The sequence below is a fragment of the Chionomys nivalis genome, chromosome 6 (assembly GCF_950005125.1).
Source record: "Chionomys nivalis chromosome 6, mChiNiv1.1, whole genome shotgun sequence".
In the NCBI taxonomy this organism is placed as follows: domain Eukaryota; kingdom Metazoa; phylum Chordata; class Mammalia; order Rodentia; family Cricetidae; genus Chionomys; species Chionomys nivalis.
This window is the reverse complement of record NC_080091.1, coordinates 42,603,382-42,631,224: the sequence shown is the minus strand read 5'-3', so window position 1 is coordinate 42,631,224 and position 27,843 is coordinate 42,603,382. Positions and strand designations below refer to the sequence as shown.

The 27,843-nt window shown below is 52.5% G+C and overlaps 1 protein-coding gene across 1 annotated transcript; it reads left to right on the top strand.

Moving 5' to 3' along the window:
- Positions 1 to 161: 161 nt before the first annotated feature.
- Positions 162 to 26,155, top strand: Wfs1 (wolframin ER transmembrane glycoprotein). The gene is made up of 8 exons (XM_057773183.1): positions 162 to 278; positions 6,995 to 7,246; positions 15,455 to 15,537; positions 17,135 to 17,279; positions 18,726 to 18,896; positions 19,406 to 19,486; positions 20,833 to 20,984; positions 23,586 to 26,155. The coding sequence occupies exons 2-8, from the start codon at positions 7,000 to 7,002 to the stop codon at positions 25,389 to 25,391; spliced, it is 2,685 nt and encodes an 894-aa protein (XP_057629166.1). The 5' UTR covers positions 162 to 278; positions 6,995 to 6,999; the 3' UTR covers positions 25,392 to 26,155.
- Positions 26,156 to 27,843: the final 1,688 nt, after the last annotated feature.

Here is a 27,843-nt window from a genome sequence, read left to right as displayed (position 1 = left end):
TGTGGACCAAGAGAGCGCGTCGCTGCAAGGCGAGGCGTACTGTGATTGGCGAGAACACCCAATGATTAGCGGGCTCACCGGCCTCTCAGCGGGCCCAGTCTCGGGAGCAGCTTCAGGAATGGAGGGCGGCAGAGGCCCCGCCCAGGCTCCGCCTCCTGCCTGGGGCCGCGCTGGTTGCAGGGCCGAGAGCACCGCCTTGCTTGCTCTGCTGGCCGGGGCAAATCTCCGCGGTTTCTGAGCAACTTTGCTGCGGGTTGGGAGGCCCAGCACTGCGGCCGGTGAGTACTTCAGGATCGTTGTGCCGTGGCCTTGGCTCTGGGTGCGCAACGGCAGGGAGGGTTCCGGAGCGCTGGGAGGCACCGCTCTACCGGCCTCAGTTTCCCTTGATGGGTGGCCAGGCCCCAAGTCAGCTCCAAGTTGCCAGAAGTTGTAGGCCAGGACTCTCGCTGCTCCTCGGAGCCCGAGACGCCTACTGCCGCAACCGGATCGGGTGTGCCCCAACCGCGCGCCTCTCGTCTAGCCCCGGAGTACTGGGCACACCTACAAATCTCCCCGCGAGACTGCGCTGCAGATCGGACAGCCGGTCATCTGGGACTGTTCACGCCCCAGAACTGCCCCATCATGACCTATCCCCCCCCCCCCGGCCCTGCACAGGGCCCCACAGGACCTGATTCTTGGGGCGTTTGGAGGCTGTTCCTCTCCTCCTTCGGTTCTCAGTGAAGGAGGCAGGACAGCGGGAACCCTTGTGAACTGCTTGGAGTGACCCACCCTAGTATGAACCTGGCTCTGTATGCACCGCACCTTAGGAAACTTTGGTTCTGGTCGGATAACTGTCTTCTGGAAAATCTGACCCTGTCCTTTTGGTGTGATTGCAGCAGTGTCCTTTCACCGTATTTGGTTAGTTGACGTTATATGATAGCCCAATAAACCAGTGAATGGGTTCCTTAGAACTACCTCCCTGCTACCGCCACCTTCCACCGCAGCGGACCCCTTAGTTCCAGGGGTAGAACTTAGAGTTTTCATTTGCCACTAGAAGCTCAGTGGATTTGGGACCTGGCCAGGACAACGCTGCTAATGGACAGCAAGCAAGTGCAGCCCTTCCTCCTTCACCTTGGACAATGACCCCTGGTGGTTGGCTAGGACTTTCCTATCTCTAGGCTCCATCACTCACTCAGAGCCCTAAAGAAGGGGGAGGGGGGACCGTTTCCTGCTTTTTCACCTGTTAATCTCGGCCTCCTTCACAGGTACTTTTCATCCGACTAGGGATCTAGAAAGAGGTTCTTTTATGTTCCATTTCCTTCCTGAATGCTCCTTGAACCTCCCCAGACACAGGCAGCATCCGCTGGCGATGCCCTTTGCCTTCTTTCCCAGGTGGAAAAATGTGGGGAGTGCCCCAGTGCTGGCCTCCCCTATACCTTCAGAAGTTTTGGGGCTGGTTACACAGGAGACCTAGCTCAGTCTTGGTCCCAGAAATGCCTACACTGTCTGACAGATGCCAAATGGGTAGGGAGCACTCTGCTCTGTAAGGCACCCCTCCTCCCACCTCCCCAACTTTAGGAGTAGGCTGAAGTCCCCAGACACATGCCAAGTCACTTCTGAGTCCCCACTTCTTAGTTCCTCTTACATCTTAGTCCGGTTACAATCTCCTGTGAACCCTGGCTTCCCATCTACCCCAGTGCTTGCCCTGTCCAGGCCTCTCACTCTGTCTGGATGGCCATCACTCCCCTCCCTGCTCTTCCGTGGCTCCAGGCACCCTCAAAGGCTCTTACATTCTTGGGCCTATGGGACCAGGCTCACTCCTAGCCTGGCATTCCATCTGGCCCCAGGGGACTGATGTTTGTCTATCTCTTCACCCCTTCCCCAGGACACGGGTACATCTAATGCTGAAAAATCTCCTTTTCTCTTCCATTTGTCCCAAAGGCTTAGCCAGGCCTTTGCAAAGTCCCTAACGTGGCCTTTTCCATGGTTAAATGAGAGCTTCTCTGTTCGTTCCATCACTGTGGCTTCTCCAGCCGGGCTGTCTAACTAGATATCGCCTTCCTACCAAGACAGATGCTCAGAGGTTAGCCCTGGAGCATCTTCTCCTGGGCAGGGAGGCTCGACATAAGATAGTCCCCGAATCCAACCTGCTGACCCTCACAGCCAGCCCAGAGCAGGAGCAATGTGATGAGCTTTGCCCACCACTGCAGCCCATGCCCCTCCCAGCTCACTCCCCCTCTGTCCCTGTGAACTTGTCACACTGGGAGAGCTGGACTGCTCCTTGGTTTGGACTTAATGCTCTGGGCAAAAATAGGCATCTGGGAGCCATGAAGGGCTTTGTGACCTTGTCTTGAGGGTCAGCCCTGTGCCAGAGGGCTGGGTCAGGCCGGGCCAGAGTGGGTATCCTAGGCCAGGGGCTTGGTCACTGGTGGATTTTAAAATAATGCTTCATTTTAACTCTCCAAATGCTCCACATTCATGATAGAAAATAAAGGAAATGTATTTTTTAAGCTAAAATAAAACCACCTATATTCCTTACTCAGATAGTACTGCTGTTGGGGAGGGGCATTTCTTCCGTAGTTTTTACAGATAAATTTTGTTTTCATCCGAAACAGACCCAGGATAGATTACCAAATTTTTTTGAAATACTGCTTGACAGTGTATTTTGCTTTCTGTCTTTGACTCTCTGTACACAAGATCATGGTTAATAGCGTGCAGTGGGTACCATGTGGAGGCTGAGGACTTTATCCCTGGGCTCTCTGGACACCAGCGCATTGCTGTGAGGGATGCCTCTGTGTGTGAGCCTCGCCTGTCTCCCATGAGCACCATGTGGAAGCAGAAAGGCTGGTCATGAGGCTTGTTACCAAGGGACTGAGAGAGAGGCACCATCCCCTGTAGACCAGAATGAAGCTGTCCTGGAAGGGTTAGAACTTTCTACATAGAAGGCTCCATGCGTCCTATAGCCCCAACCTCAATAGAACACAGTCAGGCAGCCCTCTCCAGCGTGGCTTCTCCGGGGATAGCCACTCCTCAGCACAGCTCCTTGACACTGACATTTTTGTTTAGATGGGATAAAAATACGCCCTGGTGTTCACAGGGAAGGAATGCCAGCCACTTTGTGTTTGGGGCTCTTACTCAATGATGGGTTCTAAAGCCACTGCTCTGGCCACTGTGGATCTGGGGCCAGAGCTGGGTGACGAGGTTCTTGTTCTACAGCCAGGGATCTCCAGTCCTAGGAGGGACTTGCCTAGGGTCATTCAGCCCTATCAGTCCCAGTGCCCTGAAGCCTGACAGCCTAGTGTTTCAGCTTGCATTCTTTAAGTCCGAGTGTATGCCCTGAGGTGCAGCCCTGAATTCCGAACTCACCACGGCACCAGGCCAGTTCTCCCACCCCCAATCAGGTCTGATGGTCTGATTCTTGTGTCCCTGTGACCAATAATTCCAGGAAACTGTTTTGAATTAACAAGATCTTTGCCCTAAACTAGGCTTGGCCAGTGCCCTCAAAACCTGAAATGAATTCCCCTGCATCCGTCCATCCTGTCTTACCAGATTTCTTTCTTTCTTTTTCTTTTTCTTTTTGGTTTTTCAAGACAGTCCCAGCTGTCCTAGAACTCACTTTTGTAGACCAGGCTGGCCTCGGACTCAGAGAAATCCACCTGCCTCTGCCTCCCAAATTCTGGGATTAAAGGCATGTGCCAATACCACCCAGCCTTACCAGACTTCTTGCTTTAAATAGTTTTGCTTTGACCACTATGTGCACGTGGTCAGTTACGTAGGAGCGTAGCAGTCAGCCGAAGCCTGTTCCCCTTACATTTCCTGAAGGGGAGGCGTTCATACTCAGGTCTCTGTGTGTTCATATGTATGCATGTACTCATGGATGTACACATGTGGGAGGCTAGAGGTCAACCTTAGCTGTTCTTCAACCACTGTCCACCTTGGGTTTTTGAAACAGGGTCTCTCCCTGGCCTGGAGCTTGCCAACTAGGTGAGGCTGCCTGGCCAGCCAGGCTCCTGGATCAGCCTGTCTGCCTCCAGAATTACTGCGTAAGGCTTCTGTTTTTACATTGGGATTGGGGATTGAACTCAGAGCCTTATGCCTGGCAAGCATTTTTCCATTTGAGCTATTCCCAAAGTCCCCCATTTAGGGCTTTTTTTTTGTTTTGTTTTAAAATACCTCGCCATTTATAGGTGGCTTTCTCTTTTACCATATCCCTTTGCACCTGATGTGGAAGGTGTGGGGGAAACTGAGGCAAGGAAGCTAAGCAGCCACTCCCCATGGTACCTGTGACTATGAAGTGCCCTCTTTTATCACGGAGAGAAGACAGAAGCCCTGAGAGCTAGTGTTTAGGGCCTCAGAAGAGGCCTCTGGGAAACCCTGGCCAATGTGTAGCTAGCTGGAGCTGCAACTAAAGGTTGTGAAACTTTGTACTGAGGAGGGGTGGAAGGGCTCCCTGAAGAAGGACACTGCAGGCCACAGCCGTTGCTTGGTACTGTGGGATGACAGCCAGTGTGTCAATGAACGGACTGGGAGAAGGGTAGGGAGCGTGCAAGGCCTCTTTCAGCACCATGTTTGCTGAGGTCGGAGGAATCACAGGAGTGGGTTTGAACCCAGCCCCGGCACCTCAAGCTGTTTGAACAGCGGGTCTGGGCGATGGATGAGATTGAAGGCTGAACGGTTTCCTCACCAGGGACCTGGGATGGTGTGTTCCTACCTGCTAGGTTCGCAGGAGCCCACAGGAGGTGCACGCGAGGGCTGAGCAGAGCTTCTGCCTAAAGACAGGTGCTGTGCCTTGTGTTGCCCCTTCTACCTTTCATGAAAGTGGAAGCGGTACCTTTGTTCATGGCAGGGGAACGAATGGAGGAGGCAGCTTGCCGATGACCCTGTCTTGAGTCTGAGGTGGTCTGGCGGTGAGGTGGTTCTATGTGGAGATCATAGCCCCTTGTTCGCTGCCCTGCCGGCTGTGGCCTCCCTTGGGTCTGGGGGCTCCCATGGGTGTGAAGTCCCTGTCAGTTTGCATATCCTCATGGGTCTGTATGTCCCTGTAGATGTACGATGTGTAGTCCCCCATTGCTCTGCATGCCCCTGTGGGGCTGCACATTTAGCTAGCTGATAAGGTCTGCAAGGCATTGCCATTCCCGGAAGCCTGCGCTCAGAGCCCCATGTTGATTTCCAAACAGATTCATGAGACTTGGTCATGCTTTTGGTTTTAAATATCTCTGGGGAATGTTTTAAAATAAGGGCTCAAGAAAACATAAATAAGAAAGTAAATTGAATTAAAGATTCTTCCCCGTGCAAGGAGAATGTTAGATTGAAATCTGCTTTGCCCTTTAGACACAGCTCCCCTCTATGGGACCCATTTGTAGCTGGGGGTGGAACAGAAGTGGAAGAGTCTGTGACTAGCGTAGAAGCCTGTGTCCATTCCTGGCTTTTCTGGTGGTACAGTGCGCAGAACCACCCATCTGGAAACTATTGGTCAGGCGCAGGGCTAGATACTGAGACCTGGTCCCTTGCAACTTGGTCTTGGGTCCTCTGTCCTCACAGTCATCCTGAGCATGGAGCTATGTCCTGGGTTCTAGATATGGATGCTGATGCTTGGAAGGGCACACAGTTGTTCAGGATCACATGACTGGTAGCCCAGACCAAGAGATCAGGGACTCTTTGAGTCAGAATTCTATTTCCTCATAGCCAGACTCCCCAGCTTGCTTCCTTAAAAGTGATGAAGAGGACAGACATGGCCTTGACTTTATGGAGGGTCATTTGGGAATCTGAGGAACGGTCTCTCCAAATTCCTGTGTGCAGGAGTCCAGCAGTTTCAGGGGTCTCTCTCCGTCCCCTCAAAGCCCTTCTTGGCTTGGAATCCTCCAGTACTTGCTGTTCTATGGTCTCTGCTCATGACTGCCTTAATGACGATGACCTGTTATTTTCCAAGTTGCTAAGCAACATGCAAGGCCCTTTTGCTGACCAGTCAACCCCTTTCACCAGTGTTGCATACTGACCGCTCTCCAGGCGATTCGAGAGCTGGCTTTGTAGAACGTGTATTACAAGCTGGGGTTCATGGTCCTGAGACTAGGGCCTGGTCCCTAGGGCTCACCAGTTGTGCCCCCTACCTCGGCCTCATCCCGTGTGTTTACTCTATCCAAGTGTTAGTGTCTTTTAAAAAGGATTTGCTTTTATTTTGTGTGTATTTTATTTTATATAGATGAGAGTTTTGTTTGTGTGCATGTATGTGTACCATGTGCATGTATGCAGAGCCAGGAGAAGGCATCATACCTGCTGGAACTATAGTTAGAGATAGACAGTTGTGAGCTGCCATGTGGGTGCTGGGAATAGAACGCATGTCCTCTGGAAGAGCCGTCAATACTCCTCACCACCGAGCCTTCTCCCTAGCCCCAGTGTTATTTCTTCAAGCTTCCATCAGAAGTCAGTGTGTTTACTGAAGTATGTTGTCTGCAGTTGTGGAATCTGAAAGCTGAAGCCAAAATGATGTGTCCAGGCCTGGTCCCTCTGGAGACTCCAGGCTATTCTCCCCTCTCCATCGCCTGGGGTGTCCATTAGTCTTTGATGTTTATCCTCTGGTCCATCTCCATGTGGCTCCTGTGCTGGGTCTGTTTCTAAGGACACCACCAATTGAACTCCAATTGAACTTAGGACCAGCCTAAGTCCACGTGATCTCATTCAAACAGTTCAGCTATTCCCTCGGCAAAGACTCATTTTTCACAGATGCTAGGTGACACATGTAGGTTCCCATGCATCCTCCATGGTGAGGCCCTATCTATGTTCAGTATATACCACATGTCCCATCTCTCTGAGTGTCATCAGCATCATCCTCATTTCTCAAAGGAAAGCACAAAAGTTCAGGGTCACCTGGCTTGACCTGTTAGAACTTGAAGCTGCCCCCCGGGGTCGTCAGATTAAACGAGATTACCAAGCTTGGCAGCTCACACCCGTTCCTTATTTTATCATCAGGCTGTTTCAGGGGCCTTTTTGTGTGTCTGACCCTCCTTTTTGTTTGCAGGCAAGATGAACTCTGGCACTCCACCTCCAAGCCCCTCTGGCCCACCTCCTCCATCCATACCGCAGCCTCAGGTCCAGCCCCAGGCCCGGGCCCGGCTCAATGCCACTGCCTCCCTGGAGCAGGAAAAGGTTGAGGCTTCACATGCTCCCAGATCTCAGGCTGATCCCAACGCTGGACCAAGTGCTGGGGAAGCAACCACTTCAGAGCCACGGGCCCCTCATGCCAGCAGCCGAGAAGGAGTGCATAGAACTGGTAAGGGGTTAGGGCCAGGAAGGCCTGCAGTCCTCAGTCCACAGCAACCTGGGGAAGCAGGGTGGACACATGGCTGGGTTCCTTAAGTTCCTCAAATACTGGGGCTGCAGCATGCCAAGTGCATGTGGATGTCAATTGTATGATCAGCCCTTCAGTCAGTATCTTTCTCCCTTGGGCAGCAGTCTCACAGGTGGACCACATGGCTCAGAGATGCTCACGGTCACACCTGCAGTCTCTGTGGTCCTACTTGGACCCCCCAGCTCTCAGAAGGGCTTGAGTGCATAGTGGTTCAGCCCTGTGTTCTTACCTCTGGCTTGTCACCTGTTCCTCCCTGCACCTTGAGGTCATTCTGCATCCTTCGGATTGGCCCTCATGGTTTCTCACCTCCTTTTTGCCCACTGAGAACCCCTACCCCCAAAGTGCTCTGCTCACCTCACCTTTTGGGATGCCATTTGCTCATGAGGTCACCTGCCTTTGCAACCTCTTTCCAGTCTCGGCTCATGGGAAGAACCACATATTCTATTGGTGCCTGTGGGGTGCAAGGATGCATGTGCTTGTGCACATGCACTTTCTCTCTCTCCTTCCCTCTTTCCCTCCCTCCCTCCTCTCTCTCTCTCTCTCCAAATGTTTCCAAAGAAATATCCTCCTTCTCTGTGAGTTCGAGACCAGCCTGGTCTACAAGAGCTAGTTCCAGGACAGGCTCCAAAACCACAGAGAAACCCTGTCTCGAAAAACAAACAAACAAAAAAAGAAATATCCTCCTTATTCTGTAGTGCAGTTTGATGTCTCTTCCTGGTTTCTTAATTAAAAAATATTTCTTCTGTGAAGCATTTAAATTGACCTCATGGGCCTCTGCTGGGTGAAAACTGAGCCTTGGGAATAGTCGCGACTCGCCTCTGACTTAGAAGTGTCCTGAGATGCAGCAGGTCAGTTATGGGCTGAGTGTGGGACTCTGTGCCTCACAGGAGCTAGCCTATGTGATCATATAGGGGCTTCTTGTCAACCTCTGGCCTCCCCAAGTTCTTGTGCCTCCAGGCAGCATGTGCCCTTCTCCTGTGTCAGGTGCCAAGCGGGGATGATTGTGGGAGGATGTGGGGGCGGGGTAAGCATCAAGTTAAATGAATGAGAGCCCAGGCACACTATCTGCAGAGTCTGGAGTCCAGCAATGCAGGACAGGGTCAATCCTGCAAGGATTGCCTTGGGGGGGGGGGGAGAGGATGGGAGCCTGTCAGGAAGGAGCACCCAAGGACCATGTGTGGAGATTGGACATGGCCTGTCATGATGCAGGAGGACAATGATGCCTGTTGGTGGCAACTGACTAGCATCGACTCCGGCTCTGGATCCCGTGTACTCGGCCTGTCCCCTCCAGTTAGTCCTGCCACCCTGGCATTTGTGTGACTCCACAGTTCCACTTGACACTGCGTTCCAGCGTGTGATGTCATCTACCGAACCTTTGCCTCCTGGGGTGGGTAGTCACAGAGTGGGGCTGTATCTTTGGGCAAAGGTTTGTGTCAAATTACTTCTCTCCATGGGCTGTAAAGAGGTGGTGTCTGTGTGACCTGAACTGCTGCCATGCAGATGCTGAGACTATCTCTTTCTATACCTGGGGGGTTAGTGCGAGGTACCTTTTGGTCCCTGGGTGGTAGGTCTGAGTGATGGGGTACCACCTCCAGTCCTGGTCAGTTTGTTCAGACTTTCTCAGACCACCAGCCCCCAAATCATGACACGTAGACTTCTCATTAATTATGAAAACCCAGCCTTTAGCCTATGTTTGTCCCACTAACCCTTATAACTTAATTTAACCTGTTTCTCTTCATCTACATTTTGCCTTGGGACTTTTTACCTTTCTTTCATTCTGTATGTCCTACTTTTCCTGCTGCTTCTGTGTCTGGTTGGCTGGTGGCTGCCTGGCTGACTGGCCCCAGGTGTCTCCCTCTGGTTCTCTCTGGAGCCTAGATTTCTCTCCTACTTATTCTCTCTGCCCACCAGCCCTGCCTATCCCTCTACTGCCTAGCTATTGGCTGTTCAGCCTTTTATTAGACCAATTCAGTGCCTTAGGCAGGCAAGGTGAAACAGCAACACATCTTTACATAGTTAAACAAATGCAACACAAACAAATATAACACATCTTTACATAGTTAAACAAATGCAGCATAAACAAATGTAACACATCTTTGCGTAGTGAAACAAATGCAGCATAAACAAATGCAATACATCATCTTTACATAGTTAAACAAATGTAATACATCTTTGTATAGTTAAACAAATGCAGCATAAACAAATGCAACACATCTTTGCATAGTGAAACAAATGCAGCATAAACAAATGCAATACATCTTTACAGAGTTAAACAAATGCAACATAAACAAATACAACACATCTTTACACAGACAAATGCAGCATAAACAAATGCAACACATCTTTGCATAGTGAAACAAATGCAGCATAAACAAATGCAACACACCTTTACACAGTTACAGTAATATTCCACAACATTGTTCTGCCACCTTGTTGCAGCTGTTGGCATTTTCTGTTTTCTCTGAGAAAGGCCAGCAGTCCTCAGTGACCGCTCCAACCCAGCAGCACCCCCACCCAGCACCTGCTGAGTCCCTCGATTAGTGGTGCGCACCCCTGTGTCTACCACTGTCTGCCAGCCTGTCCACAGATCGCAGCCTGTTGCTTTTTAGTTCCTGAATCAAGGGACCAGATCTTCTGGCTGCCTCCCTGGCAGAGCTGAAGGGGTTCCAGCCTGCTTGACTGGGGTTAAGGCTCCTGGGCAGCTAACACTGCCTGGCCAATGTCACCTTCAGCTGCCCTGTGCTCAGACCCTTTGCTTTATAAATCTTCTTAAGAGATCACTGTGTCCCTCAGCTTTGCCTCCAAGGCAGTCAAGGCCTGGCCCCAGATCCAAGCCCAGCGCCAAATACCACCCAGCCCTTCTCTCTGATATCGTGTGACTCTGGGGGCAGAGGCCATGGCCGGAAAGCTGGGTTTCACTGTGGGTATCTGAGTAAAAGGCCCAGATCGCTGTTTCAGATACCATCAGGAAGCAGGTGTCAGCTGTGTGTGCTCTGCCCACAGTGGCACTGGGAAGAGCCAGCCAGGTGGGACAGCAGTCTAGAGGTTCCAGTCGTTAAAAGTCCAAGTGTCAACTCCCCTGTCCCTGGTCACTGATGTTGGACAATAGGCCCCACCCTGCTGGCAGGGGCATTGGGGCCTAGAGTTCCTGCCAGGGAGAGTTCAGCTAGTTGGCTAACATGTCTGCAGGCTCACTGAGCATCTGCTAAGATACAGATGTGTAGCTACAACACGAGGCTCTGCCTAATAACTCTTTTGGCCTCCAACTGCATCGGCCCCTCCCCCACTACAAGCCTGGGGTCGGGCACTGTCACCTGCTGCCATCTCCTTTCTCAGATGAGAAAGAAGATGGAAAAAGAAGCTGTGGCCCTCTGGGCCCCGCTCAGCTGGGGTGGGAGACGTGGGAGTTTGGAGTAGTTTGATTTTGTACTTTCCAGTGGGCCACCAGGGACTTGGTGGCCAGGAACAGAGGACATACTGTGTGCCTGCTGAATTGAGTGCACTGGCCAAGGGAACCTTCACCAAGCCAGTTATCTGTCCCCAGAGTGGAGCCTGCCAGGCTTTGGTGACAGGGTCCAAGGCTCATGACTGCCCTATAGGACCCTTCCCAAACCTGTGCTGCATGGTGACAAATGAGGGATGGCATCCTTGGCGTTGATCTCAGTGCTGGGGACTTTGGTTATAGCCCCTGAGGGAACCTGGGGTTAAGGTATCATCTGAATTGCCTTTCAAAACCTGGCGCTGCTTAGGGGTCCCCACTCTTCAGCTCTCCTCCAGATTCCCTTCTGGTCCATAGAACTTTGCTGGAACACTCACACTCCTGGCCCTGCTGGTAGTCCTGGCAAGCCACCTGCCATATGAGAAGGTGCCCTGCTGGTGCTCGTGGCTGGTCTGGGATGCTCCTGAGACCAGACAGCAAAGGTGACCAGCGCCATGGGCTAGCAGGCCACCACAGGAAGGGATGAGGCTCTAGAGTGCCTAGGGACTTCGGAACAAAGAGATGGGTTCATTCTGAATGTTGAGTTTTGCCCCAGCAGTGCTGCCCAGGTCACATACGACTTGTGTCCAGCTGTGCCCAGCCAGTCAGCAGGAGCTCATAGCCACATAGCCCATAGGTCAGCACAGGAGCCCAGCACTTCTCCATAGGTGTCCTGGGCTTCAGGCATCAAGGGTCGGTCCTAACACTCACCTCAGCAGAAACCCAGAGCCTGGTCCTAGTGACCTAGGTGGCCTAGGTGACTCAGTGAACACAGAGGACCGGGGACTCAGTGTGGTCTGCCAATGCTATCTGTAACCCTGCCCGTGTGCCCCTCTGGTGGCAGAAGTGAATAGACTTGCTGCTGGTTCGGGTTAAGCGACACTGGTCTGGGCCTGTTGGAGACTTCGGACTGTCGTGCTGCCTAGGGCCCCTGGCCTGGTGTGACAGGAGGACGGAAAGTAGGCTGCATGGACCTGCAGCCCTGGCCCAGGTGCCCCGGGGTCAGACGCAGACCTCTGGGACCGAGGCCATCTCGGTCCCAGCCTGGTTACGGCCCTTTCTCTTCACCCCTCTGAGCCTCTCAGGAGCCCCTGGGCCTCACAGGGCTTCTGGTAGAACCATGGCTGTTTAGGTGTGAGGAGCCAATGTAGAATTGGGTGTGGGACCCTGCTTCCCTTAGGTCACACAACTGAGCTCTGGTCTCAGAGTCCCATAGTTTAGGAGGCAGCAAAGCCTCTATTCCTCCTGGCCCGGCCCACGTCCTTGAGTACACACTGACCCTGTGCTTCAGCGGCCGTGTCGTGAGGTCACCCCCATGGTCCCTGTGTCTTCTGGAAAGCTGGCAGCGTGCCTCTGTTTGTTACTTCCAGTCTCTGGTTGCATTCCAAGCCTCTCATGTCAGCCTCTCCAGGAAGTCTCTCTAGGCAGGGCCGTTGTCTCCAGTGATCATGTCACCTGAGCTGACAACATGGCTGTTTTCCATGGCTCTCCTCACTGGCTCTCAGAGTGAGCTGTGACCATGGCTCCTTGGCTCAGTAACATCCGCTGGGTGGGTGACAGGGGCCAAGTGCCTTAGCCTGTTCAGGCCACCAAGCAACAGTTGTCTTTGCGCCTTCCCTATGGTTCTGCCAGCTAGAAGGGTGGTGTCGCTACTGTCCCACATATGCTGAAGAACCCCTCCTCCCAGAGTGATCCTGATTGCCCCATTGGGAGACTCTATCAGTTCTTTGTATCCCCATCTCCCTATGGGAGACTTCTCAACCTGGCTATCCTACATGGGAAAGAGACTCCATTGGTCTAGGGTGGCCTCAGCTACCCTGTTTATTGTGGAAACCCCCACCCAGGTAGCCTTGACTGTCCAGTGTGGGAAAACCCTAGTACACATGATCCTCTGCTCTGGCCACAGGGGTGATGTGACCCCAGTGCCTTTGCCATTCTTCTCGCCCATCAACATAATCCCTTCTGATGGATGGACAGAGAAATGCTGGAGGCCAAAGACCCAGGACCCATGATGAGGAAGTGTGACATGTTAGAGACAGGATGCTGTGTCAGATTTATTGGTCGTGTGTTTATAATTGTGTTCTTCTAAGGGTGTTTAACATGTTTTAGGAAGTTTAAGCATCTATTAGGTATAAGATGACTCTGTGGTGTGGAAACAGAGGTTGCCTCTGGGAGTGCTTGGTGTACAGTCAAGGCTGGGTAGAGAAAAGTGTCAGAGACTGTCTGGCGTGGCTGAGCATGGCCCTGCAGGCAGCACCACAGTCTCCAGACCGTGAGTGCTGGGTGGGTGTGCTGAGACGTGTAGGCCAGAACACTGCAGACCTACACACAGCTACTCCCTTGTCGGCCCAGTGCCCTTAGCCCTGCTTGTTCTGAGTTCGCTGAGCTGTACTGCTGGAAGCTGGGGCATGGAGACCAGTCAGACCTAGTGCAGTGGACCACGCCATTGCACTGCTGGGGACTGGGATGGATGAAGGAGCTGGAGCCAGCAGAAAGGACAGTGTACCACGGGGGTTCTCCTCCCCAAGATGGTCAGCAGGACTGCCAAGTTTGCATGCTGTACAGGACTCTTTCAAGTACATGGAGCCTGTGGAAGAGCACCAGCTGAAGAGATGGGCAGTCACAGAGGTCAGGACCTTCACAGAATTGTATGAGCTACTTGACTGATTACATGTGACTAGACGATTGGAGTTAGTTGGGAGCCTCTCAGTCGCAGATGACAGAAACCCAGTACGCACTGGCAGGAACAAAAGTAGGGGACAATGGCAAGGACCTCTTCCTTCCTTCCTTCCTTCCTTCCTTCCTTCCTTCCTTCCTTCCTTCCTTCCTTCCTTCCTTCCTTCCTTCCTTTTTCTTCTACTTCCCTCCCTCCTTCCTTCCTTTCTTTCTTTGTCCTCCCTCCCTTCCTTCCTTCTTTCCTTCTATCCTTCCTGTGTATGTGGAGTGTGGTATGATGTGTGTGTGTGGGGGGGGGGGATTGTGTTGAGTGTGTGCATGTGATTGTGCAGGTGTGCACACCAGAGGCCAGAGGAAGATGTTGGGTGTCTTCCTCTATTGCTCTAATTCCCATGAAACAGGTTCCCTTATTGAATTAGAAGCTTCTTGTTTTGGCTAGATTGGCTGGCTGGCTGGCCAGAATCCCTCTTCCTCTGGTCTCCAGTTCTGGGGTTTCTGGCATTCATAGCCGTGATTAGCTTTTTAGTGTGGGCGCTAAGGATTTAAACTCAAGTCCTCACTGCTTATGGGGCAAGTACTCTGAACTTAACCCTCTGCACTATCTCCCCAGCCCCGGACCATATACCATTGTAGTAGAAGAAATGGCGGGCCACTTTCTGCCACCCGGCTAGCTTTACCCGAAATAATTACACGGAAACTGTATTCTTTTAAACACTGTCTGGCCCATTAGTTTCAGCCTATTATTGGCTAGCTCTTACATATTGATCTAACCCATTTCTAATAATCTGTGTAGCACCACAAGGTGGCTTACCAGGAAAGATCTTAACCTGCGTCTGTCTGGAGTGGGAGAATCATGGCGACTCCCTGACTCAGCTTCTTTCTCCCAACATTCTGTTCTGTCTACTCCGCCTACCTAATTTTCTGTCCTATCAGGGCCAAGCAGTTTTCTTTATTAATCAAGCAGTTTTCTTTATTAATTAACCATTGAAAGCAACAGATAAATACAAGACCCACCTCTATCATACCATAGAAACTCTAGCTTTCAACTCCAGGTGAGGCTGGACCCAGGGTTCATATACTGTCACTAGGAGGTATCTTCCCCTTTACTCCCCTCTCTACTCTGCTCTGCCTTCCTGTGGTGTCCTCTCTCTCAGGTAGGCTCTTTCCATAGGGTACCCCCCCACATAGAGCCGATCTGGCATGAGAGGAAGGCTGTTCTTACAGACCCAGTACAAGACACCATTGGCTTGACACTGTCCATCCCTGAACCATGCACTTGTTTGGGGATGGGAGGTGCCAGGTAGACTTGCACACATTTCCCTACAGCCCCTGACGAGGTTGTTGCTTATTTCTTATTGGAGTGTGATGAGATCATGAGGGTAGAGTCTCAAATAAGATTAGTGCCCTTATAAAATAAGTCCCTGAGATCTGTCTACTGACACCATGAACTCAGACTTCTCAGCCCCCAGAACCCTAAACGATAAACTCCAGATTGTAAATTCCCAGCTTACAGCATTTTTTCAGGGCAGCCTTGACAGTGAAGACACCCACCCTTCAGAATAAAGGTGCCCGTCAACTGCGTCCTCCAAAGCCGCACTGCCTGTTGAGCAAGCTGTGCATTCTCTTTAAGGCCTCTCAGACTGCAGCCCTGTGAGTGGGTTGGAGCTGAAGGGCAACAGTAGGACTCAGGTCTGCACCCCACTCCCAGTCCTCATACCACAGAGCTCCTAGTGGCAAACACCCCTGGTACAGAACAGGCTGCCACTGTTACGACTTGCTAGCAGCGTCGGAAGGCAACCCGCTGTCTCCCAGGCTCCCTCTATGTCCTAACCTCATCCTCCTGCCTCGCAGCCTCTTCCTCCTGCCTCACTGAGAATCAGTAGCAGAACTCCTGAAGCCTGGACCCTCCATCCCTCATTCCACTGGCAGGTGTAAGGTCTGGCTGTGTGACATTCTGATTTCTCCTCATGTTCAAGGTCCCGTGAAAGCAGATGTGGAGATCCCCTTTGAAGAAGTCCTGGAGAAAGCCAAGGCTGGAGACCCCAAAGCACAGACAGAGGTGAGGACCAGCATCTGGGGTGGAGGGAAATCTTAGAATGTGACCCCAGCACAGTGAGCCTGACTTGGTGCCCTGTAGCTCATGGAGTAGGGGTCTGACCTTTTCTGTGGGGAACTAGTGTGGTTATGTAACCCTCCATATTGGTTAGTTTGGGGTGGTTTTTGTTCCTTCAGTACCTTCTTGGTGCACCTGTGTTCACCACTCTGGTCCAGCACACACATCCTGTTTTAGGCATGCACTCCTCCAGGGCACCCTCCCTCCTTCCTCTTCCAGCTGTCTGCAGCAGGCTTGCTCCTAAGGAGGACTTGCCTCAGCTGCAGGCTCACCATGTCCAGGGCATTGGACAGGAACGTTGTAAGCAGAGGAGCCCAGACAAGACAAACTTCCTGGGTGTCAGAGACCCAGGTGACAGGCCATCATTTCTGTCCTCAAGATGCCCTGGCAGGTGGAAATCAGATGTCTCACGTTTTGGCTGCCATGGAGGCCAAGACAGTTTTGTCCCCTCCTGTCGGTCTTTCTGCACTGTGCAGGCAGCCAGACCAGTCCATGCTCCCTACTATTTCCCATCCCTGGGTCTAGGGTGCCCCATTCTGCCTCCAGCCTCACCTCAGCAAACCCTACAGGGAGGTCACTGTGATGTAAGGGACCGAGAATGACCTCTGACCACCTGACTTCCATGTTTGTAGCTCAAGCAAGTGACTCCTGGAGTTTCCCACCCTACAACCCTCAAAGAGGAGCGAAAGTCTCTATGTAGAGGCACAAGGAAAGTTTTCTGTTTGTATCTGAGGGGCCAGTTGGACTGTGAAATTGTCCCCAGCCTGTGCCCTGTGCCTCAGAGGCTAGTGAGCATCCATGGAGCTGGTTGGATTGTGAAATCCTCCTGAACTCAGGGAGCATGCCCAGCTCTTTCCTGGCCTGTCTGTGTTTTTGGCTTCCCTTTGCCCATCTGTAGAGTAGGAAGATTGGACTGGGTTAGTGAGCATTTTTGCATAGGGCCAGAGAGTAAATATTTTGGACTCCACAATCTGTCTAAACTAATCAACATTTCCATGACAAACAGAAAACCTGTCATGTCAGCTTGTAAGCAAGCAGCCATGGTTACAGTTCAGTAAATCTGTCAGGGCTGGCGAGATGGCTCAGCAGGTAAAGGTGCTTGCAGCCCCAAGCCTGGTGTCCTGAGTTCGAGTCCCAGAACCCACATGGTGGGAGGAGAAAAACGATTCCCACGAGTTGTCCTCTTACCTCCACATGTGTGCTGTGGCATCCATGCACACACATGTTCATATGCAATAAATGCATAAATAAATGTAATGCTTTTTATTTTAAAATTCTATTATAAAAATAAGTAGTAATCTGGCCTAGGACCAGGGCTTCTCCTGGCTGCCTTTCTCCAGCTTGAGCTGCTGGAGAGGCAGGAAATGGACTCAGTCATTTTCTGCCTCTAGTTTTCTGACCATAATGGGGTTCCAGCACCCAGTAGGCGTGGAGCGAGGGAAGGATCTAAGCACGGTGGAGAGCCCACATCCTGTCTTCCTGCCCCATAGTGAGGAGAGCAGGGTCCTTGAAGCTGGAGGGTGATGGCTGTCTCTGCTCTCAGGTGGGCAAACACTACCTGCGGCTTGCCAATGATGTCGACGAAGAACTCAACAGCTGCTCGGCCGTGGCCTGGCTAATCTTGGCAGCCAAGCAGGGCAGGCGGGAAGCTGTGAAGCTGCTGAGGCGCTGCCTGGCTGACAGGAAAGGTGAGACTGTGTGGGGCCTTCAGCCGCTGCACGCCGGGTATGTGGTTTGCCATGCTGGCCATGCTGTCGGGAAGGGAGAGGTCTTTTTGTTGCCTCCTTGCCCTGAGAGGTTTTTGAAATCTGCCAGGTACTTCACAAGCCAGGCCAATTCTTTGTCCTTCGTCCTGTGCTTGGTGTCTGCAGTAATTAGTAATTAATTATTCTCACTTCCCTTCTGGGTTCTAGTTCAAATCGGGAAGTAACTCTTTAGAGTCAGGAGGAGGCAACTGTCCCAAGTGTCCTGGAGTGCGAATGTCCTGTAGCCTCCAAGTCTGCGGAAGGTGACATGGGGGTTTCACTGAGTTTTTGTTGTGGTTGCGTAGTTCGATATTTATTTTTAATTGTAAATTTTTATGCTTGCTGTATAAAACTTGCAATATATAGAAGCCATCAGGATACAAATTACTCATAACCAAAGCACAGAGAGGCACGCTGTATCTTTTCTTCTGGTATATATCAGTGTTTTCAAAGTTACATTTAGTAGACGTAATTTTTTCTCTTCAACAGCTAGACTGGTCATTTGTGGGGAAAACAAAATAAAACAAGAATGGTTTCCCCATTAAGTTCTGTCAGCCAGGGTGTCCTGGCCCAACTGCCCAGGCCACAGCAGGCAGAATAACCTAGAGCTGGTCATGTTAGGCTGTGGGCTGGGGCCAGTGGTTCCCAGGGCTGCCTAGGAGCAGGGGTAGGCACACAGCCCTGGAAGGTGGGAAGGGGAGGCAGCACAGGCTCACCCGCTCTGCCCTGCCCTGCCCTGTAATCCTGCCTGAGATTCCTGGGCAGGTAAAAAGTCCAGTCCTCCTGAAAGAGAAGCCATACCATTTTGCCACTGCTGCCCTTGTCTCTGCTCACCTCACGCCCCTGGGTCATCTGGCATTCTTTCTTTGTTCTGTGTGGAAGAATCCATGTTCCCAGCTACCTTGTGTAGAGTCTCAGCCCAGGAAACACCGTGGGCACAGGGATGCCCCCTTCTTGCCACGGTTCCACTGGTAATTGCAGCGATTCTGACCCAGATTCTAAGTGACTTGTTCCTCTTCAGACTTGGGCCCGCAGCACCTTGCTTTGTACCTTGTTCTTACTGTAGTCCCTGCTGAGGGTCCCCTGAGGACAAGGTGTGAGAGGGAACAAGCCAGGAAGGGCTGGCAGCTATGTGCTCCAGTGTACACTGAGGCACTGCCAGACCAGCCTGGCCTCCAACCTGGAGCATGGGTGCCATCAGGGATAGGCTCAGATACACTTTGGGGACAGGTATCCACTCTACCCTGAGTCAGGAAGCCAGTCAGATCCCTCATGGCCCTGTGGCCAGCCTCCTGGGAGTGCCTTTGGGGGATGCTGTGGGGCATGGCTTTGCCTAATGCTTCTGTCTGTCTGTCTGTCTGTCTGTCTGTCTGTCTGTCTGTCTGTCAGGCATCACTTCTGAGAATGAGGCCGAGGTGAAGCAGCTGTCCTCTGAGACTGACCTAGAGAGGGCCGTGCGCAAGGCTGCCCTGGTCATGTATTGGAAACTCAACCCCAAGAAGAAGAAGCAGGTGACTGTGTCCGAGCTGTTGGAAAATGTCGGGCAGGTCAACGAGCAGGGTAGGCCAGACACATCACCGACAACTCCATTTGCCTTTCCTGTGGGGGTTGGGGCCCCATGGTTAGGAGGTGGCTGGCATGTTGGCAAAGCTGTAAATACCATTTATAGTTCACTTATTCATCGTAGGTATCTTGGTCTGCTTCTGGTTTAAGGATCAGAGATACAGAGAGTGACAGAAGCTTGGTCCTCACCCCCAGGGAGAGGACTAGTATATGATAATGGCTAAAGGTGGTCAAGAGCTGGCAGTGCCAGCCAAAGAGGGGAAGGATGGGTAGGGTGTGTTTATCATTGAGTAGAAACAGCCCCGAGCACGCTGGTCCTCCTTGTGAGATGGTCCAGAGATAACTACCCAGGGATATGGCCCTGGCATATGACGGGACCCCAAGCCCTGTGGTCCCTGAGCACATAATAGCCCAGGATCCTGAGGACATGTACTTGGTGGGCTCATGCATGGGGCATGAAGGGACAACTTGGCAGCCCCAGCTTCCAATCCTCTCTGATCCTGCAGATGGAGGGCCACAGCCAGGCCCGGTCCCCAAGTCCTTGCAGAAGCAGAGGCGCATGCTGGAGCGGCTTGTCAGCAGTGAATGTGAGTATGGATGCCCATTCTGCTATCCGCTGTCTGCTTCCCGTCCACTACCCAGATCAGCATCCACCTTTCCTGTGCATCCTAGCCTGGCTCGCCTGCCAGCGTCTCTGACCTAAATGGACTTTCATTCAGTCACTTTGAGGGACAGTATTTTTGTCCCTGTGACTTGAGCCTTGTACACTGAGAGCTCAGACTACAGTGGAAAAGAGATTACAGTGTGACAGTCCTCAACCCTGTGAAGGCCAGAGTCAGGGCTGGAACCTGAGTGAGCAGAAAGTTCAGTGAGGGAAAGAGGAAGGAGAAGGGGACCAGGGAGTGTGTGGGGGGTGTGTCCCATGTGGGCACTTATGATGAGGCAGCAGTAGAGTGTTACAGCATCCATGTAGGAGAGAGGCTGGGGGCACACAGAACTGGAGGTACTCTTGGAATGTCTGGGATCAGAATTTGAAGGCACCAGACGATCCCTCCGTGTATGGTAGGGGTAGGGGATGAAATCTGTAGTTCAAGGGCCCCAGACTCCCATCCTTGAGAAGATGGACATGTGGGAGGGGGCTTATGGCTTCTCATCGCTGATAGGAGAGCCCAGTGGGTGGGACAGGGGCTCACAATTGTGACTTGTCATATCAACTCACGAAGCTAGCCTAGTGGGAGCTTCCAACATGGCCATGGCTCTTGCTGACTCCCTGCCAGCATCTAGCCTTTGTCTTCCCTGAAAGCCGGGAGCCCAGCCTTTGACACAGGCTGCATTTCTTTCACCTATCCCCAGTGTTTCGTGGGTCCTCGGGGGATCCTGGTGGGGTTGGGGTAAGAGGCAAACTTATGTTGGCCCTCTACAGATCCTGTGAGATGAGAGCTTGGTGGACGCATGGTAGGCCTTGTTGGATGGAGGAGTTATTGGGTGTATAGTAGGTCTTTTTGGGGGTCATGATGGACGGGGGTCAGAGAGTGACAGGCCCCTGGATCCTAGGAGCGGCTAGTCCTTGGCACCTTGAGGCCCCGCCAGGTGGAAAGGAGGGAAGGACATCAGAGGGTACCAGGGATGCAAGCTGTCTGATGGTCTAGCAGTAGAGCTTGGCTTGAGGGGTCAGGGGGACTTCAGGCATTAAGGACTGGGAAGGCAAGTCATTTCACATAGGTAGTATGTCACCTAGGTCAGAGGCAGAGGTGGGGTAACAGAGGGTAGACCCACCGCTTCCTCCCCACCACCTTTTTCCCGTGCCCTTGCCCCAGGAATGGTCCTACGCCTAAACCCATCTGGGCCCCAAGTTGCCACCTGCATCACCTGTGTTATCAGGGTCACAGTGATGGGGTTTTGCAGAACCTGGTATCTTTTCCCCTTGCTTCAGCCAAGAACTATATTGCTCTGGATGACTTCGTGGAGCTCACCAAGAAGTATGCCAAGGGCATCATCCCCACCAACCTGTTCCTGCAGGATGAGGATGAAGATGAGGATGAGCTGGCAGGGAAGAGCCCCGAGGACCTGCCGCTGCGCCAGAAAGTAAGTGCAGCTCCTTCCCGGCCAACGGCTCCCCTCCCAGAAGCTGCAGGTCAGAAGGGTCCTTGACTCCTCAGAAAGCAAAGGCAGGGTCATGCAGATGTACTGGGGTGGTCTTCACCGGGTGCTTGTGACTCTTCACAGCCCTCGTGTCTGGGCAGATGTGTGTGGGCAGCAGGCCGAGGCCCTGGAGCTGCACTTTCATTTAGAGTCACTCTGTAGCGATGTTGTCTGTGGCTCAGGACAGAGGCCACTTTCTAAATATGCCTTCCCAAAACCCAGTGCTAGGGTCTAGGGCCAGCTGAGTCAGGGACACTAAAAATGAACTGGGAGGGCAGACACACTGGAGGGAGACATGAGGATAAGAGAGACATAGAAATGCACTCTGCTCTGACAAGTCTCCACATTGTTGGGACTCAGTGCAAACACAGGGTGTGGTCTTAGGACATTGCAGAGTTGCCCCAAGTCAGCTTATGAAGCTGGGCCAGATGTCTCTATATTTTATTCTGCAGGAATATGAGCATCACTGGGTACTGGGCAGTTTGATCCAGGTAAATGGTTTAGTACAGTATGGCCACAAACCCAAGGCCCACACAAGGACCTGTCACCAGAGGAATTGTCACATAGCAAAGAGCTGTGCGTGCCACAGTCCAGTGTTTATGACCAAGACGAGATGAACCACGCGTGATGAGTAAGATGTGGCAAATAGGTCAGAATGGGGACGACAACATGACATGGCTTAGCTGGATGAGCTGGCATGAAGTAACTGGAAAGTCTCCACAGGGAGCCGGAGTACGGAGCAGGTCACCGCAGGGGACCGGGAGACAGGACAGATAGAAAGATAGAAAGCAGGGAGCAGCTCAGCACATTCCAGAGAGATGAGACCCATGTGTGAGCCATGCCCCCGGGTTGTTGACAGGGAAAGCCTTACTCTCACCACTGAGGCTGGTAGCGGGAAGAGCAGAAAGGACTGTTACCCTGAAGGTGCTGAGCATCAGTGTGGCACAGGAGCTCATGGCTGGGAGGAAAGTCCACCCAGAGCTGGACCAGATTGAGCATGTTCACAGACGACAGGATGCCCAGATGGCACTGCTACCATGAGAGAAGGTAGCCGGGGTACATATGGTTCTTGGCCAAGAGGAGCCCCCATAACACTCTTGCTCGTGAGGTCAAGCTGAAAGGATGAATTGGGGAAGACCCTCAGGCCAGAGCGTCCCAGCTTGCACCGCAGTGCCTCCTCTGCGACGCCCTAGTCTGAGTGTGTGTCCTGTCACTTCCCAGTGACCTGAGTCTGAACTGTGTGAGGTCAAGAAGTTCTTTTAAGGAGAGAAAGATTTAAAGTCTGCAACGAGATACTCCATGCAGTAGTGTTTGGAGCCATCCTGGCCCTTCCGTCTCTTCCCACTGTGTCATTAGGAGTCTTGTACAGAAAAAAAAAAGCAGTGAGCCCTCACTCAAGTCTCCATATGCAAGCTGCCTCAGCCCTCAGGGCCTTACCTTGCAGGGAGTATGCAGGGAAGCAAGAGATTCCTGAGAGAGTAACAGGAGCCTTAAACCGATGACTCCCACAAAGAATGTTCTAGCTGCCGAGCAGCTTTCCTCAAGACTGAGGAAGCCGGGTAGCCTCTTAAAAGCAAACTTAATGTTTTAAAATCCTAATATGTTTTACATTAACTTGTGGAAAATCTGACACGGACATTTTCTCTCAGATTTCAGCTTCCTCCCGCTTGCCTCGGGCATGCCAGTTAAAGGCGGCCATGTTCCATGCCAGTTTGGGTTGCAGCCCTCTGCTTTGGTTTACAGTCAGTGGGAGGACCTTCCTCGGTGCTCATGCTACCATCTCTAGTGTGTGGTGTAGCCTGGTGACGTCATGGTTACTGTCCCTTTGACAACTGAGGAAACAGACTCAGGGAGTTGACATCCATACCCAGGAGAGGGACACACCTCTGACGGGCGGCTCAGTGCTGTTGTATATCAAAGCAGGAGGCCTAAGGGAAGAGGGGGAGCTAGGGACCCATGTGCCTTCCCCTAGATATGGTAGGCATGTGCAAATAAATTCCTGATCACCCTAGCAGAAGGTGAATGTCTCAGTTACTGTTCTAGTGCTGTGAAGAGACACCATAACCAAGGCAACTTACAACAGAAAGCATTTAATTGCTTACAGTTTCAGAGGGTAAGCCCGTTCTCCCAATGGCAGGAAGCATGGCATCAGGCAGGTAGGCCTGGCACTGGAGCAGAACAGTAACTGAGAATTTACATCCTGATCTGCAAGTTGCAGGCAGAGACAGAGAGCAAGACTGGCCCTGGTGTGGGCTTTGGAAACCTTAAAGCCTACCTCCAGTGACAAACTTTCTCCAACAGTGCCACACCTCCCTTCCTAAACAATTCCTTAATTGGGAACCAAGCACCCAAATATGTGAGCCTGTGGGGTCCATTCTCATTTCAAACAACACAGTGGGAAGGTGTACCTCAGCACGGAGGTATAGGGCTTAGAAGAAAGCAGACCCCTAGGCACTGTGGAGCATGGGGAGCACTAGAGAGTGTCCATGTTGGATGGCAAGGGGCTCTTGTCCTGGTTAGTTTCAACTGCCTGTCTCACCCTAGGTGATGAAGTACCCTTTACATGCCATCATGGAGATCAAAGAGTACCTGATCGACTTGGCCTCCAAGGCAGGCATGCACTGGCTGTCTACCATCGTGCCCACACATCACATCAATGCCCTCATCTTCTTCTTCATCATCAGCAACCTAACCATCGACTTCTTCGCCTTCTTCATCCCCCTGGTGGTCTTCTACTTGTCCTTTGTGTCCATGGTCATCTGCACCCTCAAGGTGTTCCAGGACAGCAAGGCCTGGGAGAACTTCCGCACTCTCACGGACCTGTTGCTGCGCTTCGAGCCCAACCTAGACGTGGAGCAGGCGGAAGTCAACTTCGGCTGGAACCACCTGGAGCCCTATGTCCACTTCCTGCTGTCAGTTGCCTTCGTCATCTTCTCCTTCCCCCTGGCCAGCAAGGACTGCATCCCCTGCTCGGAGCTGGCCGTCATCTCCACCTTCTTCACGGTGACCAGCTACATGAGCCTGAGCAGCTCTGCCGAGCCCTATACCAGGCGGGCCCTGGTCACGGAGGTGGCTGCTGGCTTGTTGTCCCTTCTGCCCACCATGCCCGTGGACTGGCACTTCCTGAAAGTGCTTGGCCAGACATTCTTTACCGTGCCCATCGGCCACTTCATCGTCCTCAATGTCAGCCTCCCCTGCCTGCTCTATGTCTACCTCTTCTACCTCTTCTTCCGAATGGCTCAGCTGAGGAACTTCAAGGGCACTTATTGCTACCTGGTGCCCTACCTGGTGTGCTTCATGTGGTGTGAACTGTCCGTGGTCATTTTGCTCCAGTCAACCGGCCTGGGCCTGGTCCGCGCCTCTATTGGCTACTTCCTCTTCCTCTTTGCCCTCCCCATCCTGGTGGCTGGCCTTGTCCTCATGGGCATGGTGCAGTTTGCCCGATGGTTCCTGTCACTGGACCTCACCAAGATCATGGTCACCACGGTGATCTGTGGCGTGCCCCTGCTTGTCCGATGGTGGACCAAGGCCAACTTCTCAGTGGTGGAGATGGTCAAGTCCCTGACTCGGAGTTCCATGGTCAAGCTCATTCTGGTGTGGCTCACGGCTATCCTGCTCTTCTGCTGGTTCTACGTGTACCGCTCAGAAGGCATGAAGGTCTACAACTCCACACTTACCTGGCAGCAGTATGGCTTCCTGTGCGGGCCACGGGCCTGGAAGGAGACCAACATGGCACGGACCCAGATTCTCTGCAGCCACCTGGAAGGCCACAGGGTCACGTGGACAGGCCGCTTCAAGTACGTTCGAGTGACCGAGATCGACAACAGTGCTGAGTCGGCCATCAACATGCTCCCGTTCTTCTTGGGTGACTGGATGCGCTGTCTGTATGGCGAGGCCTACCCATCCTGCAGCCCCGACAACACATCCACAGCTGAGGAGGAGCTCTGCCGCCTCAAACAGCTAGCTAAACACCCCTGCCACATCAAGAGGTTTGACCGGTACAAGTTTGAGATCACGGTGGGGATGCCATTTGGGACCAATGGCAACCGTGGCCACGAAGAAGACGACATCACCAAGGACATCGTTCTGCGGGCCAGCAGCGAGTTCAAGGATGTGCTGCTGAACCTGCGCCAGGGCAGCCTCATTGAGTTCAGCACTATCCTCGAGGGCCGCCTGGGCAGCAAGTGGCCCGTCTTCGAGCTCAAGGCCATCAGCTGCCTCAACTGCATGGCACAACTGTCCCCAGCCCGGCGCCACGTGAAGATCGAGCAGGACTGGCGTAGCACAGTGCACGGTGCCCTCAAGTTTGCCTTCGACTTCTTCTTCTTCCCATTCCTGTCTGCCGCCTGAGAAGTGTCTGCTCCTGGAGGAGGCTTCAACGCATGTTGCCGTGGGGCCCTCCCCACGTGGCCACCCAGCCAGCTGGAGCAGTGCTGTGCTGAGCATGTGCGTGAGTGTGTATGTGTGTGTGTGCGTGTCTCTACTCTGCTCTTATGTGGGTAGATCCCACGTGCAGGGGCCTTGTGCCCACCTGTAGACTGCAGACCCTGCTGGAGAGTGGCTCTCTTTAGCTCTGTCCACTTTGAATGCCAAGTGTCTAGAAATTGCATGCTATCTTCTCTCACAGTCCTGCCCTTTTCCCACAAAGCTGGAGCTCTGGGCCTGGCCCCAAAGACCCTCCACCCCGAAGAGCACTTTACAGATAAGAGTTTCCCCTTCAGCCCTTCATGCCTTCCCTGCCGTCCCTTTTTTTGTGTGTGTTGGATTTGTTTTTCAAAGAACCAAATACGTGTCTGTGTAGACTTCATGGTAGTATTCTTATTTATTTGGTTGCTGCTAATCCTTGACAGTAACTGTCCCCAGTGGTCACGTCCTGCCTGGCTTCCTGCCTGGGGATAGCATGTCTACACTGGGCTCTGAACACTACAGCCTGCCTTGGAGCTCTTCCGGCCCTGGAGCGTGGTAGGGAGTTTGTGAGGTCACCTCTTCTGCATCTCCCAGCACTTGGGAAACGGTACAGAAGTGTCCCTTTCTGTATGCAGGTAAACTTGGCCATGTTCGGTATGGCAGAGTCGAAAGCAAGGTCCTAAGGCAGCCAAAATAAAAAGCTTTGAAACCCACGCCCCTTCCTCCTGGTTTGCTTTCAAGGAGTTTTGTCCGTGTGTGCGTGAATATCGGAAGATGTCTGATTGGGTGAGAAAGTGCCCTTTGGGTTTCTGAGGTCAGAACTATTGTCCACATAATTGACCCCATCTGCTGAGTAGCAGGCTGGACCTACACAAGGTCTTGGCCACAATCCCAAGCACCTGATATCAGCATGCAGGCGTCAGCTCAGCTGTTGACCCTGACTTTTGGGTGAAAAGTGCTTTGTGGCAATGGTCACTGAAACCCAGGTCGCTGATTGGATCGTCTGCACGACTCACGATTGGTGTTTGCACCTCTGACAGTATGCAGTCATGAACAATAATTCCACAGGGGCATAGTCAGAATTTGTCATGGGGCCTGGACAAGTTAGGACGCTGTGCTGGTTTCATTGCTGTGGCAAACACCGTGACCAAAAGCAACTTAGGGGAAGACAGGGGTTATTTACCTTATATTTGCAAGTCATAGTCCGTTGCTGAGGAGGGGCAGGGCAGGAACTCAAGGTCAGCCTGTTTGCTATTCCTCACTCACAGCCAAGGAAGCAGGAACCATGGAGGAATTGTACTTGGTGGCTCGCTCTCTGGCTCACTCACAGACCCATGCTTAGCTAACTTTCTTATATAGTCCCGCACCACCTGTCCAGGGAATGGCGCTGCCCATCATGGGCTGGGCCCTCCTACATCTGTTGACAGTCTGGACAAACCCCGTAGGCATGCCACAGAGCACTCGATCTGGGCGATCAGTGGAGACTCCCTCTCAGGTGACTCAAACCCCGTAGGCATGCCACAGAGCACTCGATCTGGGCGATCAGTGGAGACTCCCCCTCAGGTGACTCAAGCCTGTGTTAAGCTGACAGGGAAAGCTAACTAGGATATGCTCCGTGTAGGCATGGGCCGCTCTTTGGTGCTGCGTTTTGTTTTGTTTAACTTAATAGGATCTCGCTGTATACATAGCACAGGATGGCCTGAAATCTACTGTGTAGCCTAGGCTGGCCCCAAAGTCAGTGATCGTGCTACCACAAACCTCCCAAGTCCTGAGGGTACAAGGATGAGCCACCAAGCTGCCACTTGATTTCTATGACGTCATCACGCCACTGATTGTATGAGACTCTAGGACCAAAGCACAGATAACCTCGATTCATCTTTGCCTGGATGGGAGTTGTCGAGAAAGGCAAGGGTCAGCTGCCCACAGCCTCCATGTCCCTGTCTGGGACGGCACTTCTCACACGTTAGCAGTGACCACTGTGCAGAAATGGAATGTCATACAGCACCCTGCTGTGTAGCTAGAAGCATTGCCTTCCAGTCTGGAGGCAGCGTCCCCAGCCTGTGGGCAGCTGCTGAGCCCCATGCTTGCTCCCTCCCAGTGGAGCAACCTGAGCAAATCCCTGCAGCATCAGCGTCATAGGCTGCTTTGAAGGGGGAGAAACGTTGATTGTCTGGGAAGGTGATCACAAAACCTCAATAAACCCTCATAAACAGGGGTCCTCTTTGAAAAGGAGAACATTCCTGAATGGCTGAACCTTGGGCCAGAGACACTGTGACGTCCTTGCTGGTTCCCTATTTAAAGCTGAAAACAGCAATGTTTAGATTAGAGCTGAGCTAAATGACAAGATCCAAACAAAGGACCTGGCTCCCAGCTGTCTGCACGCAAGCAGCCCTCC